The 18,064-nt window shown below is 41.2% G+C and overlaps 1 protein-coding gene across 4 annotated transcripts in view; it reads right to left on the bottom strand.

Moving 5' to 3' along the window:
• Positions 1 to 10,402, bottom strand: part of lmx1bb (LIM homeobox transcription factor 1, beta b) — a 49,776-nt gene extending 39,374 nt beyond the window's left edge. For 2 of the 4 annotated variants that reach the window (XM_052068036.1, XM_052068035.1), the window contains exons 1-2: positions 8,779 to 8,914; positions 8,357 to 8,543 (exon numbers count right to left, since the gene is read on the bottom strand). In XM_052068036.1, coding sequence (XP_051923996.1) covers positions 8,357 to 8,543; positions 8,779 to 8,914 — 323 coding nt within the window. Of the gene's footprint in view, positions 1 to 8,356; positions 8,544 to 8,778; positions 8,915 to 9,132; positions 9,774 to 10,363 lie in introns of those variants that run through there. The other 2 variants (XM_052068038.1, XM_052068037.1) reach the window with 2 other exon arrangements.
• Between the last annotated feature and the right edge of the window lie 7,662 nt (positions 10,403 to 18,064).

Below are 18,064 nucleotides of genomic sequence, written 5' to 3' on the forward strand. Positions count from 1 at the left end.
ACGAACGAAATTTCAAGCTACGAAAGGTAAACAGATGCAGGGGTGCCCAAACTTTTTTGACCGAAGACTTTTCGATCAACCAACCTCCCGCTATCGACCCGTCATACGCACGCACGCACGCACATACACACGCATGCCATGATGAGCAATAGCCTGACACGGAGGCATGCGACGCACTGAGGCAGCCTGTTAACGATCGTAGCTCACGCATACCGTTTTAAAATGCTTCGCTCGGCCCTCCAGGTTCCCATTCTTTACCCGTCCCCTCGGTGAATTGTACAAAACAAACCGAATGAGAATAATGAAAAGGATAAAAGATATAGCGCAACAACTCTGATCACAACCTTCAACTGCAGACTGCTGAGTGCTAACAACTTCCCGCGACACAGTTGCCGCAGTCACCATGGGTTAAAGGTGACCTGCTTTATTTATTTATTTCTTTATTACTACTTTTTGTGAAAGTGAGACTGATAGAATGATAAGGGTGTAGTGTGCATTAACACAAAAAAATATATTACTAACATACACAGAGACACAAATGTTGGGTTTTTTTCCTTCTATGCCCCTCGGATCGACTTCAGACCAGTCCTTGATCTACTGGTCGATCGCGATCGACGTAATGGGCACCCCAGGATTAGGGCATGTACATGGAAAAAGCATATGTGCTTACAAAATTGTCTTCCAGAACCAGAAAATGAACATAGATGTTCATTTTTACACTGAATTGATTTCCTGATTAGAGGTACTGCTGTATTTAGCGCAAAGTGTAAAAACAAAGGAATTAATCATTAGTACTCCTTGAATATTAATTCTTTAACTTTCCAGTTCATTTGGAACAATTCAATGCTTTCAGCTATGTCGGAAAAACTTGACTTGAACCAGGAACTTAACCCCATGTGGGATGAAGAAAACAAATTGTGAAAAGCATGCCTTGAGAGCCGATGTGTTAAAGTTTTAACAATAAAACTGCACAGGCCTTGTGATCATATTTATATGAATAGAATATGCTAACCAGCTTCGGCTTCATAGCACTTTTAAATCTCATAACCATAGACTACATGTTCCCTACATAAGATCGCATGCGCTCAAAAAACACTGTGAAAACTCTGAGTTTTATCCCTTTAGCCATCAGCCTCTCAGAGGCACAAAGATCAGTTTGCAGGAGTCAGGTGTCCGGAATTTCCCTAGAAGATGTATTTGAAGCAGCTTTCAGGGAAACATTAATACGCTGCTAGCAGAAGAAGAAAGGTAAAGAAGCAGGATGAGAGACTAGGTGTGTACAGCAGGGGAGCAGGGCGTTGAAAATCAGTATCAGTGGTACATTAGGATGGAATTCCTTTTTCTCTGAGTTCTACTTACTGCCTGTTACGTACAACATGGGCCTTTGGGTGGTAGTTGCCTGCATGAGGGTCTCAAGGGACACTCATTTTCCCGACACCCTACCACCAATTCCCCCATCACCAAGCAGACTCTTCACATCTGCCTTGGCTTACATCAGCTCCTACCAAGTCCCCATCATCTCTGTCTCCCTCCCACTTCTTCACTCCCCCATCAGGATCATCCAAATATTTCCCCTGGCTGCTTTTTGAAGCTTCCATGGGTCACGGGACCTTATGCACAAATCATGCTGACTGGCTGTGGGGGGGGGCTGGTCAGAAGGAGCGTAGTGAGTCAGACTCAAAGAAACCCAATCTGCCCTCGTTTTCTTACAGGGTGACTTTTCTTGCCAAGACAGCCATCAACAGTCAGTAGGCTGATGCTAACCAGCGTATTTTGAGAGCTGTCACTGTAGATGCCATCCTGGCAGCAGATTGCAGCCATATTCCCCAGCCACACCAGGCGGACAGACAGAGAGTAAATTCAGCGAGTCTGACAGCCTGCAATGGTTTAACATGGGGTTTAGCCCCACATACATGCTCTGGGTTGATGTTGGTGGATGGATAACCAAATCCATCTCAGTGTTGGCAAGAAAACATAGATGTTCATTTTTACACTGTGACACCAGGCAGATATGATGCTGAATGATGATCTACCGAGAAAAGGGTCTCAAACAAATACAAACTTAACAAATGTGTGCTGCTGTGAACTCCTTACACACAGGTATCCACAAAAAAAAAAAAAATCTAACCGTAAGACTTATAGAAATTTCCAGGCTGTAGAAAGATGAGCCAGTGTAGAGCATTCCTCCGACCTGCAGTGCTCTGGTTGAGTAGGAGGTGCTGGGCAGGAATAAGCAGTGCCCGTTAAAGAAATCACATTGGTCTCACTGCATCTGATCTGCACTCTAACAGACTTCTAAACAGTTGAATGAGTAAATAAAGTGCCCCAGGGGACTCTCGCGGGAGATGGATTACCACAAGGCTGCCCGCACAAAGAAGCTGATGCCCCACAACCCGATATGAGCTGAAGACAAAAGCCAGCGCTGGACCTTGACCAGCGAACCGGCAAACTTTATTAATCTCATCCTACACTGAATTGCTTTGGTTTTGCAAGTAAGGGATGAGCATATCATCTCCTGTGTGCATGTGTGGATGCAAACACAAAGACAAAGACACCACGTTCGTGCCGATATCTCATCATCGCCGTTTGTTCACATGTTGGCGTGTACATGTCCGCTCGGGTGCAGAGACCACATAAGATGCGTCTCATGCTCACTTGGCTGTGGAGGCCAGGTCTTGGGGGGACTAAAGGCTGTGGCATTCTGTGGCCTGGCCCCATTCTTCCCTCTTTTGGGGTCTGACACAAATAAAAGGATTAGGAGCCCCCGTTTCCGTCAGAACCTCTATTCAAGACAAAGCTCCGACCAGCTTAGTGTCACACTTAATGATAAAAGTGCAGATCTCTGTCAGTCACTTCGGAGCTGGAAAACCGTTTTTGGGGTGGTGCTAATCTCCTTTGATGAAGATTAAATGTTGTAAGGAAAGAAAGACAAAGAGATGCATTTTGTAGTATCTGTACAAATATCTAGATTGTTAAAATTTTGAATGACGGGCAGCTAGCGAGAAAAGCGCTAAGATCTGTTGAACGTGGACCAGTGGCGGGATCTTAGATGAAAGACAAAGAGAGAGACGGGGAGTGTGTGTGTGTGTGTGTCTGTGGGTGAGCGCACACACACATTTGCCCACACGCTCACCAAATGTGGGGTGCGGGTTGGCAAACGCAATGCTCTGCCCATTGCCATGTAGAGCTAGAATGTGTGACATGAGTGTGAGAGTAAGCCTTAAGCACACAAGAGTCTGAATGCAGCACTTGCCACTGTGATGCCAGTCCTCTCTAGTGTATCTGTGAAAAGCCTACGTGTTGGAAAAACATTCCAGACTGGGATCACATATACCCGGCTGGGGCCAACAGTGACACTGTTCGCCAGCAGCAGAGGCCAGCTCTCCATTTCTCATGCACGTTTCACCAGCCTGCCTGGAGAAACAAGAGGAGGCTATTTCCAAACAAATATGCCTCGTACATGAGCAAAATGAGACAAACGGATGTGAAATGTTATTGCAAATGTGCCGAAAATTGCACCAGCATGCCCAAGACAATATTAGGCATGAAAAATTTTAGTGTAGCGACTATTGAGCTATATTATAATATCTTAATTCTCTGGCTTTAAATGTGCAATGTGGAAAATTACAATTGAAAACATTTGCTCGGAGAGATGCAGAAGCAGTATTTCACACTTTTAGATTGAATGTAATTTGTAAATGGATGTAATGGTTTGTGGTTGCTTTCGCTTTTGTTATGAAAAGTTGTCATGCTGTGAAAATAAACCCGAAGGCCTGAGGACTTGGAGCCAGTAATGAAAATGATTGTTGCCAAGCCGAGGACTTTCTCTCTCCAGTGTCACTGATTAGCTTCCCCGATTGACTGACATGTCCCACTGGCTGCCTAACAGCCGGCTTTAGGAGATGAGGTTAAATTGTGGCTACCAACAAACTGCATGCTTGAGTTCCTCGGCACCCCTCCGCGATCGTGCAGTGTAATGTGAGCACACCAGGCAGATCCCTCTGCAGATCCTTCTCCACCACTGTACCCCGTATTACTGCACCTGCCCACCCATCACATGCAAAAACACACACGCACGCACGCACACACACACACAAAGCCACAGGGCCCTCTTTTTCACATCCTCCGCCACTAGTCTGGCCTTTAAAGTGGTGATGGCATTACAATGGCTGAGCCTTTGCAGCTTCACAATGCATCCTTGAAAATTCTTTGTCTCCCAACTGCAGAGTACACGCGCGCACGCACACACACACACACACACACAGACAAACACACACACACACACATTCATATTTACAGCACCGTGTTTATGTCCACTGGGAAAAAAACCTCAACATACACTGGAAATACCACGATCAAAATCAAGCTTTATAAAAACATAGCTATTTTTCACTACCTTTTTATACCTGATGTCACCTTTTTAACACCATTTCCACACAGCGAATAATATGTATCAAACAGTATGAAGATATTCAGGGATTTTTTTTTTTTTCTGAACATCTCAAAATTGTTTAAGATGTAGCATTGTAGACAATACCACTCTAGGCAATGGGGCCTAAATTTGTTGAAAAATTCGTACAAAAAGGAACAGTTACAGTGAGATGACAAAAGACGCATCCGAGTGCGCTGCTTGGTCGGGCCAGGCCAGGCCATGTTGACATAGAACTCAATACTTCCTTACAGAGGAACAGGGTCAATTTGAGCTAGCTGCTCGCCAAGCACGAAAAATCCCAGCAAGCTGAAGCAATATTATGCAGCTTAGCGTTTCTAACATTAGAGCGCTCTCATTTTTATTGACCCAAGAACAGTGGTTAAAGGCACATTTTTAAGCTTTTTACGGTAAATTTTGAAAATTCAAAATGTGGAGGAAAAGTCTTCCTCAAAAGAACAAACAGAGATCAACTTGGAAAAATGCGTGGTCGTCTCCGTGACAGAATGGACGGGCAGTCTTCAATTAAATATAAAACTAGCCCGCTGAGTAGACAACACAAAGTACATCAATTTTTTTTTTCTTTAGCTTTTGGGCAAGACCGTGTACACAGGCCACACGGGAGTGTCCTGGACTGAATAAAACACACACACACAAACACACACCCGTTGGGCCAGCTAACACAGAAAGCCAGCCGTCAGCATCTATCCAGCACACTGCTACAGCGTCACAAGCTCAGCTAATTAAAAAACAACAAGTTCACAGGAGGGTACTCCAAACAGTTCTAAAAAGGCAGCTCTCAGCACACTTGGGGATCGTCCAGCACGCATGGGATGTGAGACCGATTCTGGAAGCTCCAATTTTATGGCTTCATCACTGCTGTTTTGATCTATTCCTCACACAACCATGACCTGATTTAAAATTTTGCTTACAGGGTGTGAATAAAAATGTCCTGGCATATTCAGAGAAGTTCCAAATATTGTTTTTGTGACTTTTGGCTTGTCCCATCATGGGTCAGCACAGTGAAAAAATATTCTAAAACACAACTTGATGGTAAAACATTAATGGACATTTCAATGCTTCCACAGTTGCTGGCTAAATTATTTGGTGTAGTGTGATGAAGGTTACATGTGTGGAGGTAGCCCATGGCACATTCTAACAAGGCAGTCAATTACAGGGGCGTTGCCCGACACCTTGGCCCACTGATGGCCTCCCTACATGGATGCTTGCTTAAAGCAAAGGTCCCTCTGGGGAAAATATCTCCTTGTTTCTAATGACACGTGATTGACCTGAGAACACCAGGGTGAAAACACAAACTCTCACAGGATGGTGCAATTCCAGCGACTGTCTGGTTCAAGCTTGCAGACTGCCATCCACCCAAAAGATTTTAACATGGTCACATTGGCCCAAAATTAATCTTGCAGTTGATTTTTAAAAGGCCTATAGTTTTTTTTGTTGTTGTTTTTTAAAAGGGTCCTAAACTCTGTGAAGATTTTATTCTATTCTATTTGGCAATTTTGATGAAAATACAAGCCGTCAAACATGTTTCACCTTCACGTAAATTTCAATTTGCTTAAATGTAGGTCAAGACATCAACAATAAACACGGGTCAGCCGCATGGTGTTTAAAAAAACAAACGGGAAAAAAACCTATGGGATAAAGGAATAATATAATCCAATCTTGTTACTATATAATTGCACTATATGGAGCAAGACAGGTTGAATCGTGACGGTGGGAGTTTTAATAACACGGTACACAATTGTTTTCCCCTGTCTGCACTTAAAGCTGTACCAAAGGTGTGAAAAAAGACTGCTTGCCAATTCCTTGATTTATTATAGCTGGTGAGAGCTGATTACGGAGCATGAATCAGTTGCCGTAGGAATGTAATTAGGCAGGAAAACCTAGAATGCTAGGAGTTCTCCTCACAGCCCCAAGCAGTTTGTGGGCTGACAAATGCATCTTAAATGAGTGTCATAAAAGTCAAAAAGGTGCCAATTACATCCTTAAATATCCCATCACTGCAAATGGAATAAACAGGAAAAGGGGACACTATACGTGTCTGTCTTTAAACATGAGTGTGTGACACGGGGACCCTCTGCTTAGCTTTGACCATAAATGTGAAGGAGTGGGGGGGCTTCAAATGTGGGAGAAGAATTAAAAGATGTGTTGAATAATAGCATTTGAGAGCTGGATGGCGCCCAGCGGGTTGTTGTTGTTCTGCTCCGCTCTGCTCTGATTTGATGTGCCACACAAGCTGACACCATTCCAAACAGCAAAGGTAGCGAGGACAAAGGGAGTTGTTATCATGTAGTAGAAAGATCAAACACTTGTGCATAATACTCATTTCTTTGCAAACACACTACACAACTGCAAATATGCCTTGGTTTAAGTGAAGGAAAAAAAGGAGGTCTGAGGAGGAGATCCTTCTCTCTCTCTCTCTTTCGCTTTCAGCTTCCACCACCTCTGAGCCTTGACGCCATGACTCTGGTATCCCGGAGTTACTGCTATGATTTTTACCCCCATTGTTACCCTGCAACTACACTGTCACAAAGCTGCGTGAATGGCACACACAGCGATGGATGTAACTCTTTGTTGTTTGCAACATGTCTAGCAGGGAGTCACCATGTCCCAGTAGTGGAAGTTGAATTGTTAAAAAGGCCGCAGACAAAAAGCTGAACATTTGATGACAAGCATGAAAGCACCCATGCAATGAGAAACACAGAGCACCGGGGGTCCTCAAGGCCCAAAAAGCACTGTTAAAATCTGTTGCTAAACTGCACATATTGCCCTCAATGTTATGTGATAATCCAGGGAAGTGTGTGTGCGCGCCTGTGTGTGTGTGTGTGTGTGTGTGTGCGTGAGTGTGTGTGTGTTGTGTGTGTGTGTGCGTGTGTGTGTTTGTGTGTGTGTGTGTGTGTGTTTGTGCGTGTTTTATATATGTATATATACATATATAGCTACACAATTACAATAAATTATTAAATGTAGTAAAAGCTTTCCATCTAAACATTTAAATATTTCATCCTAATACAACTCGAGTTGGTTTGCTGTCTAAAGACGTCATCGAATCATCAAATCGCTACGACTACTGTTTAATTACACGAAAGCAACATTAATTTCTTTGGTTGTTGTTGTTTTTTAATGGTAACAGTAATTAGGGAACACTTATCAAGTTATGCGTACGACCCTGTCTAATTATGACGCTGATGTTCCGTTTTACGGAGTGGCGCACCAGACGAGACTCGAATTCCACTGAACCAAGAAAACCGTGTAAGCGGGTTGACAATTCAAAATCGGCATCGGATGAACCACTAAATGACACAGGCAAAATTTCTTGTCCGCAGTATGTTGAAACGGACGAAGAATTATGTATTGTATAATTGTTTTTTTAAAAGCCATGCGAAACACGTTTATGAAAACGTAAAATTACTACTGTGATTCATGCCATTACTGACTTGAAATGGCAGTACATATTAATGCGGACAATGAAAGTAAATTCTGGTTTTATAGACGCAAATAAAACTTTCTTTATCGGAAACAGCGTGATCTTGGAAACGGAGAGGCACCTGCATATTTTTTGGCCGGTTTATGATGACGATATTTTAATAATAATAATAATAATAATAATAATAATAGATATTTACATGTTTGAAATACATTGAAATTTAGAATACACAATTTACAATTTACTAAACAAGCGTTTTGTAAATTTCTCGGACTGCGCAGCACTTCCGATAATAGTTTTATTTAAATAATAATTACACTACATCCACTAAAATGTCAAACATGGTTTAGCACAATTCCCGAAAGCGATATACTCCAACATATGATGACTTGCGAGCAGGCCAAATCATCACCAAGCATCCTCACAACGCGCTCAGACGAGAAGAAAAATAAGACAAATCGAAGAGAAAAAGCAGTTCTGACTGTTGATAGTCGTGCTTGCAGTAAAGTTTCCTTTCTCTGAAGTAGCAGCTGGTGATGAGAGGCTGTTGACACACAGTGCACTGCAAACACTCCTCGTGCCACGACGACTCGTTGACCCTCATCAAGAAGCGGTCAGAGATGGGACGGTGGCAGCCTTCACACACGGCCTGGTGGTGACAGTCTGTCCCTGAAAATCAAAGAAAAATCTTCGTCGGCGCATCCAGTTGCACGTGCAAACAAGCACAGCCGGTCTTAATTTTATTTTATTTTTTCAAGGCCCAAGGGTTTCACTCAACCATCCAATTAAAAGAACGCAAATCAAAACAAGATTGCCTCTTAATTTCACGTGCACAAGCGGTAATGTCGTGCGATTATTATTGATTCGATTGCATTTTGTATTTATTTTTTATATCCTGACTTACCGAGCATGACACCCAGCGCTTGTCCCGATCGCAGCGGATGCTCTTCTATTTTTATGCCGTCCAACATGATGCACGTCTCCAATTGTTCCCTCGCGGTAAATCGTTCCAATGCCACAAGACCTGTAGCAAGATCCATAAGAACACACAATCACGTACGCTCGCACGGACCACGAACGCACTCACACACGGGCGCAGTCGGAGCAGAGAATAATTGTCCGAGTCACAAAACGGCCGTGATCGGAACCTGTTGAGCCGCCAAAAGCACGACTTTGAGAGACAAATAAACAGCCGCGTTGGTCGTGTGGAGGAGATACGACACAAATGAACGCAAAAAGTACGAGCGCTCGCTGTCACCTGTGAAAATCAGAAAGGAGGACGCGTTTACGTGTTGCTGGAGAGCCGAGTGCGTCGGAACGGATTTGAGAGTCCAATCAGAGTTCGTCCAAGGAGAAGACAGCTGACAACGAGGTCCAAAGACAGCAGAGTGGAGATGTCCCGGCACCAACTCATGCAGGAACTTGCTTCCTTGCTCGCTAGTGTTCGTGTCTCTGTTCAAGTCTCACGTCGTGATTGAAGCGAGTGGATGGAACCTCCCACTCGTGCATGGATGGCTGCACTTTTTTCACTCCCCGCTCATAGGCATTGGGATGCTATTGGAGCACGGTGCATTGAATCCACGCGGCCAAACTGCAACACACAACAATAATACTACACATTATAATGGTCAGTATGATAACAGATCGTTGTCATGACCTAAACTCACGTTCTGAAATGAAAAAATAATTTAAAAAAAAGCAAGAAGTAACTTAAATATGAGTACAATAGAAAATAACGTCACAAAAGACCTCGTGTGTAATTTATACTGATGGGGCGCGTGTGTGAGAGAGATGGGTTCTTAGCCTTTTTTTTTTTTGTGGCTTGTTTCCACTGGAAGCTGCCGTCTCCTTTCAGCGGATGCACCTGGTGATCAGAGGTGATAACAGGAAGATGAAGCCCTAGCTGACCAACAAAAAGCAAACATGCCTAAATAATAATAACAACAACAATAATAATAATAATAATAATAATAATAATAATAATAATAATAATAATATAGACAAGAAGCAAATCATTTATAACAAAACATAAAAAGCTAATAGACACTGGGCTCATTAGACGTTGTTTTACTCGTTACAAATTAAACACAGCGGTACCGTCAACACATGGAGTGAATAAAGTATTTGAATTACGTAAATACATTTTATCAACAACACGTCAAGCACATGCAGGTCAGTGGCTACGACAATAACGTTAAAGGTAAAATGATCGGCCTCGATTTCCGTTTCTAGAAGGAAAAAGCACGCCTAGAAAGAAACCTAAAATTATGTGTGGTCGTGATTATTATAGAGATCATTTAATTGTTTGTGTTTTTTGCAAACACCGTTTATTGCTTTAAAGACAACATTTCGGTTGCTGTAGGACTAATAGAGCAAACATTACTTCTAGGACTACGATCAACAACAACAGCAATAATAATAATAATAAGAAGAAGAACAATAACACCAATAATAATAACCGAATGGAAACGTTAAACTACGAATTAGACATGCCTTTGTGAGGAAGCAGGATACATTCAGTGTGTGTTGCATTCTTCGAGGCCTTTGTGGAGCATCCTGGCGGTGACCTGCAGCACACTTGACAAAGTGGAGCAGACTTGTGGGCGCGCTCTCTGCTGTTCACCACGAGAATTGCAGCACGGAAACGAGGCGAACCGCATTAAGATTCTGGAATGATTTAATAAGAACGTGGAAGCGTTAATGGTTTCGATGTAGGGCGCAGATGCCTCTCCAAAATTGGGCCACCCGGCAGTCATAAAGTCGACTCCCTTATTTCCGAAATTTTTGTCAGTCGGGGATCGATTCCAACCGTACCACTTTATTAGATTATGCTGCCACTGAACAGCACTATGAGCATTATCAATACATTTCGATCAATATACTCACAGCCATTCAACTCTGCGGGGTCACTGTGTGAACGGGATCACGAATTCAATAAATCAATCATGTTTTAATGAGCTCCTGCTTGGAAAACCCACGCTCACTTTAAACAAGACAGGAGGGAAGAAAAAAAACATGTAGCAGCAGCACCAGCAGGTGTGGGAAACACAAGTGCTCGCTAAAGTTGAACCATAAGGCCTGTAGGCAGCCACAACTACAGTTATGCTACGTGCAGTCAAAAGGTAAGAGAATGTGTCCATGTCGTTTGTACAAATTGGCAGTGACCACCCGTAAGTGTTATGACTAATTTAATGTCTAAATACATGCACTGCGTGCTTTCTACTTAAAAACTGATCTGGTGAAGATTAGAATTTTAAATCCGACGGTTATATGCAAAATTCAGGTCTTGCATTGTTTGAAGAAAACGTATTGCCAATCGTCAATTCTTTAAAGTGTTAAATTTGATGAAGAAAATCGCCGGTCGATTAACAATAACACTATACGAATAACCACGTCAATGCATGTATAGTGCATAGAATATCAATTGAAACGGATGTACTCTGTAATGTAACAACTCGATGTCCCGGGGCGACTGATGAGCAAAAAAATAAATAAAAACCTAATAAACGACCCTGTCATGTCATGGTTTTGAATCATCAGTTCATTTCTAAAACTAAATACTGTACAGTTAAGATAATCAGGTTGGGGTCCACAAAGGAGAAAGCAGGCATTGTGGAACCGTATTTTTTATTTTTTTTTTATTATGACACCCAAACTCGCCGATATCATTCAGTTGTTTGGCATATTACACTACAAAGCAGATTTCTTTTTTTAAGCGTCCGAGATGCATGAATTTAAATCGTAGGCTGAAAGGCTGTATTATATTGTACTATGGATACTGCATATTATACATATAATATGCAGTGTGTGTGTGTCCCGGAGACGGCTGGGATGGGCTTCAGCACCCCCCGCGACCCTAGTGAGGATCAAGCGGTACGGAAGATGAATGAATGAATGAATGAATGATATATATATATATATATATATATATATATATATATATATATATATATATATATATATAATGTATATGTGTGTGTGTGTGCGTGTGCGTTTATGAAGCTATTGATTTTCTCAGCCGTTTTTAAAGTAATTTCAGGAGTTTTTAAAGTCATTCAACGAGTTGTGGAGGCTTCCACGGCTCATCGCAGATGCCTAATGGAGGTTTGAGAGGAGGCAATATGTGACAAATCAGCTGTTATTGGATCAGTCTTTTGCGTACAATTCACGGAACGTGCAATTTTTGCCACTTTTACGACGGAACGTACGGCCACCCGGTTCTGTCAAACGGGGCCCTGCAGGCCAGTGGGATCGTCAGTTCGCTTTCAACTGATTTTGACTGGCACGTGGAAAAAAATGGATTCAGAAATGTGGTTCGTTTGAGTTGATCAAATACAAAACGGACAGTTGTTAAAATAAAGAGCATGCGTGCCATGAAAAGGCGAGAGAAAACATGCAACTTGTTGTCCGCCCTTGGTCATGCTCTATAGTTCTGACTTGATTCTCTAGAAACGCACGCTCCTTCATTGGACCGAGACAGCTTCAGTCAAAAATTATCACCGCCCACGGATTAGGAAAAATCACCCGCAACCTGCACCTCGAGGGACATTTTACTTTATGTATTATTATTATTTTGAACGGTTTGTCGTCGACTACAGCCGAGCTTTGCTGTAAATAAAACGCGTTATCAGACATTATCTGCATTTTCGTTCACAAACAAGGATTTTCACATTACATTAAGTGTAGACGAATCATAATCCCCCGCGAGCTTTGAATACAAAATCAGTTCTGATCGTCTTAAATAATAATGCATATTCTAAATTCTTAAATCCTGCATGTTTAGCATAATTTACTACCTAACTTATTTTGAAGGTAGGTTGTAAACGTCGAAACAATCGGAAAAGTGCACTAAACATGTATTTAAAAAACAAAATGTTGCTTTCCAATCTATTCATTTTATTAGTGGAAAATAAGTTGTGCTATAGAGTGTATAGAATTGTTTTTGGCCGATAAGAACAACGCATACTGAGAATAATGAGATATTTTGCTAAGTGTGTTTTATTTTTTTAATCACTAATTTATTCAAAGGCAAAAAAATATATTTTATCACACATCTTAATAAAGCTATTCAATTTTTGGACAGTATATTGGCAGTGACCGCCTTCAACACTTTTATTTGAATTGACAACATTATTTGAAGCCCATAACCCTATGTGTGAATTACAACATTGCCTCCTGCTGGGAGAAAGTGGATAATACAACACATTGTCACACTGTCACGTCACAATTTAAGAAGGCTGCGCTGATTAATCTTTGTCAAAATTTAAGCAAATGAATAGAAGCGAGGGAAAACCAAAGTTTCGTTATCATCTGATTCCCCCCGCAACAGTTAGGCATTTTTTTTCTTATCAGGACAAAACGTTGTCATTGTTAAAAAATACAATAATAATAATAATAATAATAATAATAATGAATAAATAAATAAAGTAAACCGAAAATGTATTGGTTGATTTGGACTCTAAAGGGGGTAGTTTGAAAAATGAACGAGTCCAATAATACTGACGTTTTATAGGTCTGTAAATTATAAGTCACTTGCAATTACAATTGGCACGCCATGATGAGTTATTCTGAGGATACATGACAATGTGATACATGCAACATTTAAATGTACATAAAATGCATTTATAATGTATATGCTGCAGACACTATATAATAACAGCCTAATTGTAGACACTCACATGTCCATATTTCAAAGTCAACAGTGTTAATTATTTTCTAAATTCATGAAATGATAAGTGATTTCTACTTTTTGTTGTTTATGTAGCAATGCATCATATAAAATATAATGTATGCGTATATATAAAAATAATTAATTTTATGCCACATTTTGTCTTTATATGGAAACATCTCAGATGCTGAAATATCCACGATAGAAGTCCTATTTTCAAAAAGTAATGATGATATTAAATCTTTGGCCATAATAGTAAGAACAATCCCAACATGAATCCATTGATTTCATGGTAGTCCTGTTCAACAGTAATCTGAATAATATTTCTTAAACTTGGATGTAAAAAAATAAGAGACTATAGTGACGACTTAGGGGTTGTTGATAGAAACAACACCATAAGGAATATAGAAACAACACCATAAGAAATGGTGGTGGACAAGTGAAGTTCACTTCTTGCCTAACTATAAAGACCAAAGTGCATAATGGTAAGACATAAGCAGCTTCACAGCAACTGTGTGAGTAGTTCCATTTGCATCTGTTGCCCTTTAAACTGGTTCATTTAAGTGCATAAACGACCCATATTCCGAACTATACCTAGAAAAACAGTGAGGAAAGAGTTTCATAGGACTGGTAAAGACATGCTATTTTATGACATTTTCACAAAATCATACATCCCTTTGAAAAAAAAAAAACAACCAAGAACCAAAATAAAAAAACAACCAAACAAACAAAAAAAACCCCTCCACTTTTGCTCTTTGCTATTGTGTGAATTCAAAATGGCTACCAAATCCTGGCACTTCAGATCACAGCTCTTTCGGTGTATTGTAAGAACATAACCTGTAACGATGCTCCCTCCAGTGGCAATAACTGTGACGACAGCTTGAATGACACAGAAGGACCATTTTGTATGAGAACATACCAAAAAAAACATGTCACTTTTCATGGTTAGGGAATATATGAAGCAATAGGTTAAAAAAAAGGAGATCAAAAAAAGTAATTAGCACCTCATGAAAACACTGCGGTGCAAATCATTAAATTTAATTTGGGACACTGACGACATTTTGGTATTAAAATATTACTTTGGAATTTTATTTATTTTTTTTCAACTCGACCAATTCACCATTCTATAAACTGCTCATCCAGGAACGCACACATCTCATATGAATATTGAGCTGGGCAATTATCTTTGTATGCTTCAGTAATTCCGTGTTCTTGAACTGTCAGCTGTAGCTATCATGCAGCAGGTTATTTTACCAACAAGATGGCAGGTCGCAGACACTGCCTTCACTATACTACAAGTACGCACACGATTGTCAAACAAGCCTCGATCTGGACAAGTCAGGAAAGACCGGCAGCTGGATAATTTCAGACAAAATGGACCCATGGGCTCCAAATGTCTCCAAGTAACACACCCCCATGTGTAATTTGACTTTCTCTGACTGCTGATGAGTGCCTTAAGAATCTTAAATCTCTCTATGAAAACATGCACCACAGAGGTGTTAAGTGGGAGGGCTACACTGAAATAAAGCAGGGCACTGCTCATTGAGGACTTTGGGAAAACACTGGAAAAACAATGGATCATGCATCGACACAGGCTACTGTGAGATATTTAGCCTTTGACTCTTTCTATCATCAACACGTTTGCAGCTTCTTTCAGCATGATTATGTTTTCTTGCAGATGTGTTTCCATAACATATTTTTTTTTTCCAAAAAAAGGGGAAAACATTGAGACTGCAGAGGGTCAGTAGAATGATTTTAGGATGCGTCAATGACAAAAAAAAATCTTTTGGAATATAAAAATTATTTATTTGGAATAAAACCAGTTCACTAACACAAGCTACAACAGCAACACAAGTTATTGAGATCCTATTTTAAAAGTATATCAAAGAATATCAGTGCTCAGTTTTGTTATCAATTGTTGTTGAATAAATAATATTGCTTTTCTCAAAATGTTGCAGTCCTAAGCCACCTGATTGAGGCAGAGGGCCACCCCACACTGACACTAGCGGAGGTGGTTTAGCTAAATTGGGTACAACAAAATATTGGAAACACTGTTCCCTATGGCCCCCCGTTAACAGTGTTACACTACCAGAAAAAAATAAGATAATTGCTCCATGTACAGCACTTTGTATACAGCGATGGCTATTAAAGTGCTCTATTAATACAATTGAGTTGAGTAGAGAAAATAAACCCACAATAATAGAGGAATACTTTGATACAGATTCTGGATTGGATATAACGAGATCATGCAACTGTATCTAATTCTATTGATTAAAATTCTGAGATGATTTGTGATAAACATATACTGTTCTATGTTTGGGAAATCATCTAATACCATATGGTTTAAAATACAAAGTCAAAATCATTTTAAGAGAATATGTTGCAATGACCACAGGAAATTGGCACAACAGTATTTATTGATATGCTGCGTACATGTTTTGTGTCAAAGTAGATGGTACGTATCCACCCGTATAAATGCAAGTATGTCATAAGAAGGCAGCATTCATCCAGATGTTTCGCAGCTGCTTGTATCTGGTGGTGACGATCGAGACAACATCTGTCACAGTCTCAGGCCATTTCTAATCTGTCCAGAACATTAGGCAGAGTACTAAAAACCCATCCCGCTCGGCTCAGAGTGGCGCTCGGCTCACAATGTGCTCGCCATAGGCTCGGCTGGCTTCCAGTTCAAAATGAGAGGAGAGCAAGAGATGTACCAAGCTGAGTCTTACAGATCGGACTATTTTAAAAATCCAATTTCTCTTTTAAACTCTTAAGAGCAGAGTGAGAGTGATGGTTGTGAGAAAAAAAACAAACAAAAAAAACCCCACCAAAAAAAAAAAAAAAAAAACAAAGGCTAACGGAAGTTATGAGGGCAGAGCGCCTCAGGCAAGAGACTGCAGCTTTGAAACCGAGGTCCAACACAGCTTATTGAGGTCAAGATGTGGCCAACACCAAGCAGAAATAACGTCACTCTAAACTGGAAGCAAACAACATTTAAACCCAAAGTATTTTTATGAGATTACTTGTACTTGGTATGAAAGATAGCTACTGTATGAATCTAAATTCGATCTCAACAAAAATATCATAGAAATGAATGGTGTGCAATAGGCAGCATTACACTATAGATGAAAGGGTGTATTTTGCATGTTTATGCACATATCCCCACATTGGTGCATTGCAAAACAAAAATGATCCATGTCAAAACCTTCCAGATTCAAAAAAATAACAACATAAAACAAATTTTAAGCAGTTTGGGAGAATAGGGCATTCAATTCCGTAACACTGTAATGCTTTTTCAATTACCGCCCTCACACATACACAAAATGCTCCTAGTTCTACATGATTGTGATCATTAACAAAAGAGTCACTTCCTGATGTTGAAAACAAAACGTCATACACAGGAAGAATCAAATCTGAAATTCCTATCTTGCCATGGCTGCTTCCAAATTTCAATTGACACAGCGGTGCCGCGACTGCACCGCAGAGATGTGTTTAGCCAGCATTCTAAGTTTAGGAATGTCTCTGGATTTTTCCCTTCCTGGGTTCATGCGCCTAGTTACCAGCCGGTCAACCTTGTGGCCCCGTGAACTGACCCTGTCCTCCCTCTGTGGTTTGAAAGAAAAAGAAACCCAGCTCTCAGGGGAAAGCTCTGACTAACAAGAAAACTGCTGGCCCGAATCTCTCAGAAGTGCTGTGTTTTCCCACTGGACCACTTTCAGCTTAATAAACATCTTAACTAGCCAGAGGTCCCACGGGAGCTGCTGGGAAATCCTCTGGGCAGCCAGAGCTCAGGAGCCCAGGAGCCCTTTATTATATCCAGGTGGCTGTTAAAAAAATGCTGGCCTGCCATTAATGTCAAATAAAATGCAAGTGGCACCTTTGAGGGTGGACAGGGTCAGTGCACCTGTCTATGGACAAAAGCTATACTGGCACCCCCATGTCCAAACAGTTGGATGTCACAGTCTTTGTCACACCAAGTCCAGTGCCGAATGCAAATAAACGTACGCCAGAGTCACTGGCACATTTGGTTTTGCCTCCGCCAACTGTGCTTTTGAATCGAGGAATGCTGTTGAAATGGTCCCCCTATTAGAGCACTTCCGGTTTGTTTCTGACCACTCCAATCCGACTGTATGTGCACAGTGGCTGATCTGGACCGCAGCAAAGAGGGCTAATTGTCCTGCAGGTTGTGGAAAGACCTGCGAGGTGATCAAGCGCTTTGATCAGACTTGAAAGGAGTGAACTGATTTCTGTGTTACAGGCGGCAGAGGCGGGGCAATAGATGCTTGCTGGTCATTTGACAAATATCTCCGAGGGGGATACAGGGAGGGATGAAGAGAGAGATCATCTCACACCCGACTACATCCCTGCTTAATTATAATAATTTGACTCACATGTGGTGGCCGCAGCATGGCAAGGAGAGTGTGGAGGCTGTGCAGGGGAGGCGGGGTCCCTGTGCTGGGCGATCACTCATGTAACCTCACATTTGATGTACCGTTGGAGTTCAGCCAGGAGGCTTGTTGAG

The sequence above is a fragment of the Hippocampus zosterae genome, chromosome 6 (genome assembly GCF_025434085.1).
Source record: "Hippocampus zosterae strain Florida chromosome 6, ASM2543408v3, whole genome shotgun sequence".
Lineage (NCBI taxonomy): Eukaryota > Metazoa > Chordata > Actinopteri > Syngnathiformes > Syngnathidae > Hippocampus > Hippocampus zosterae.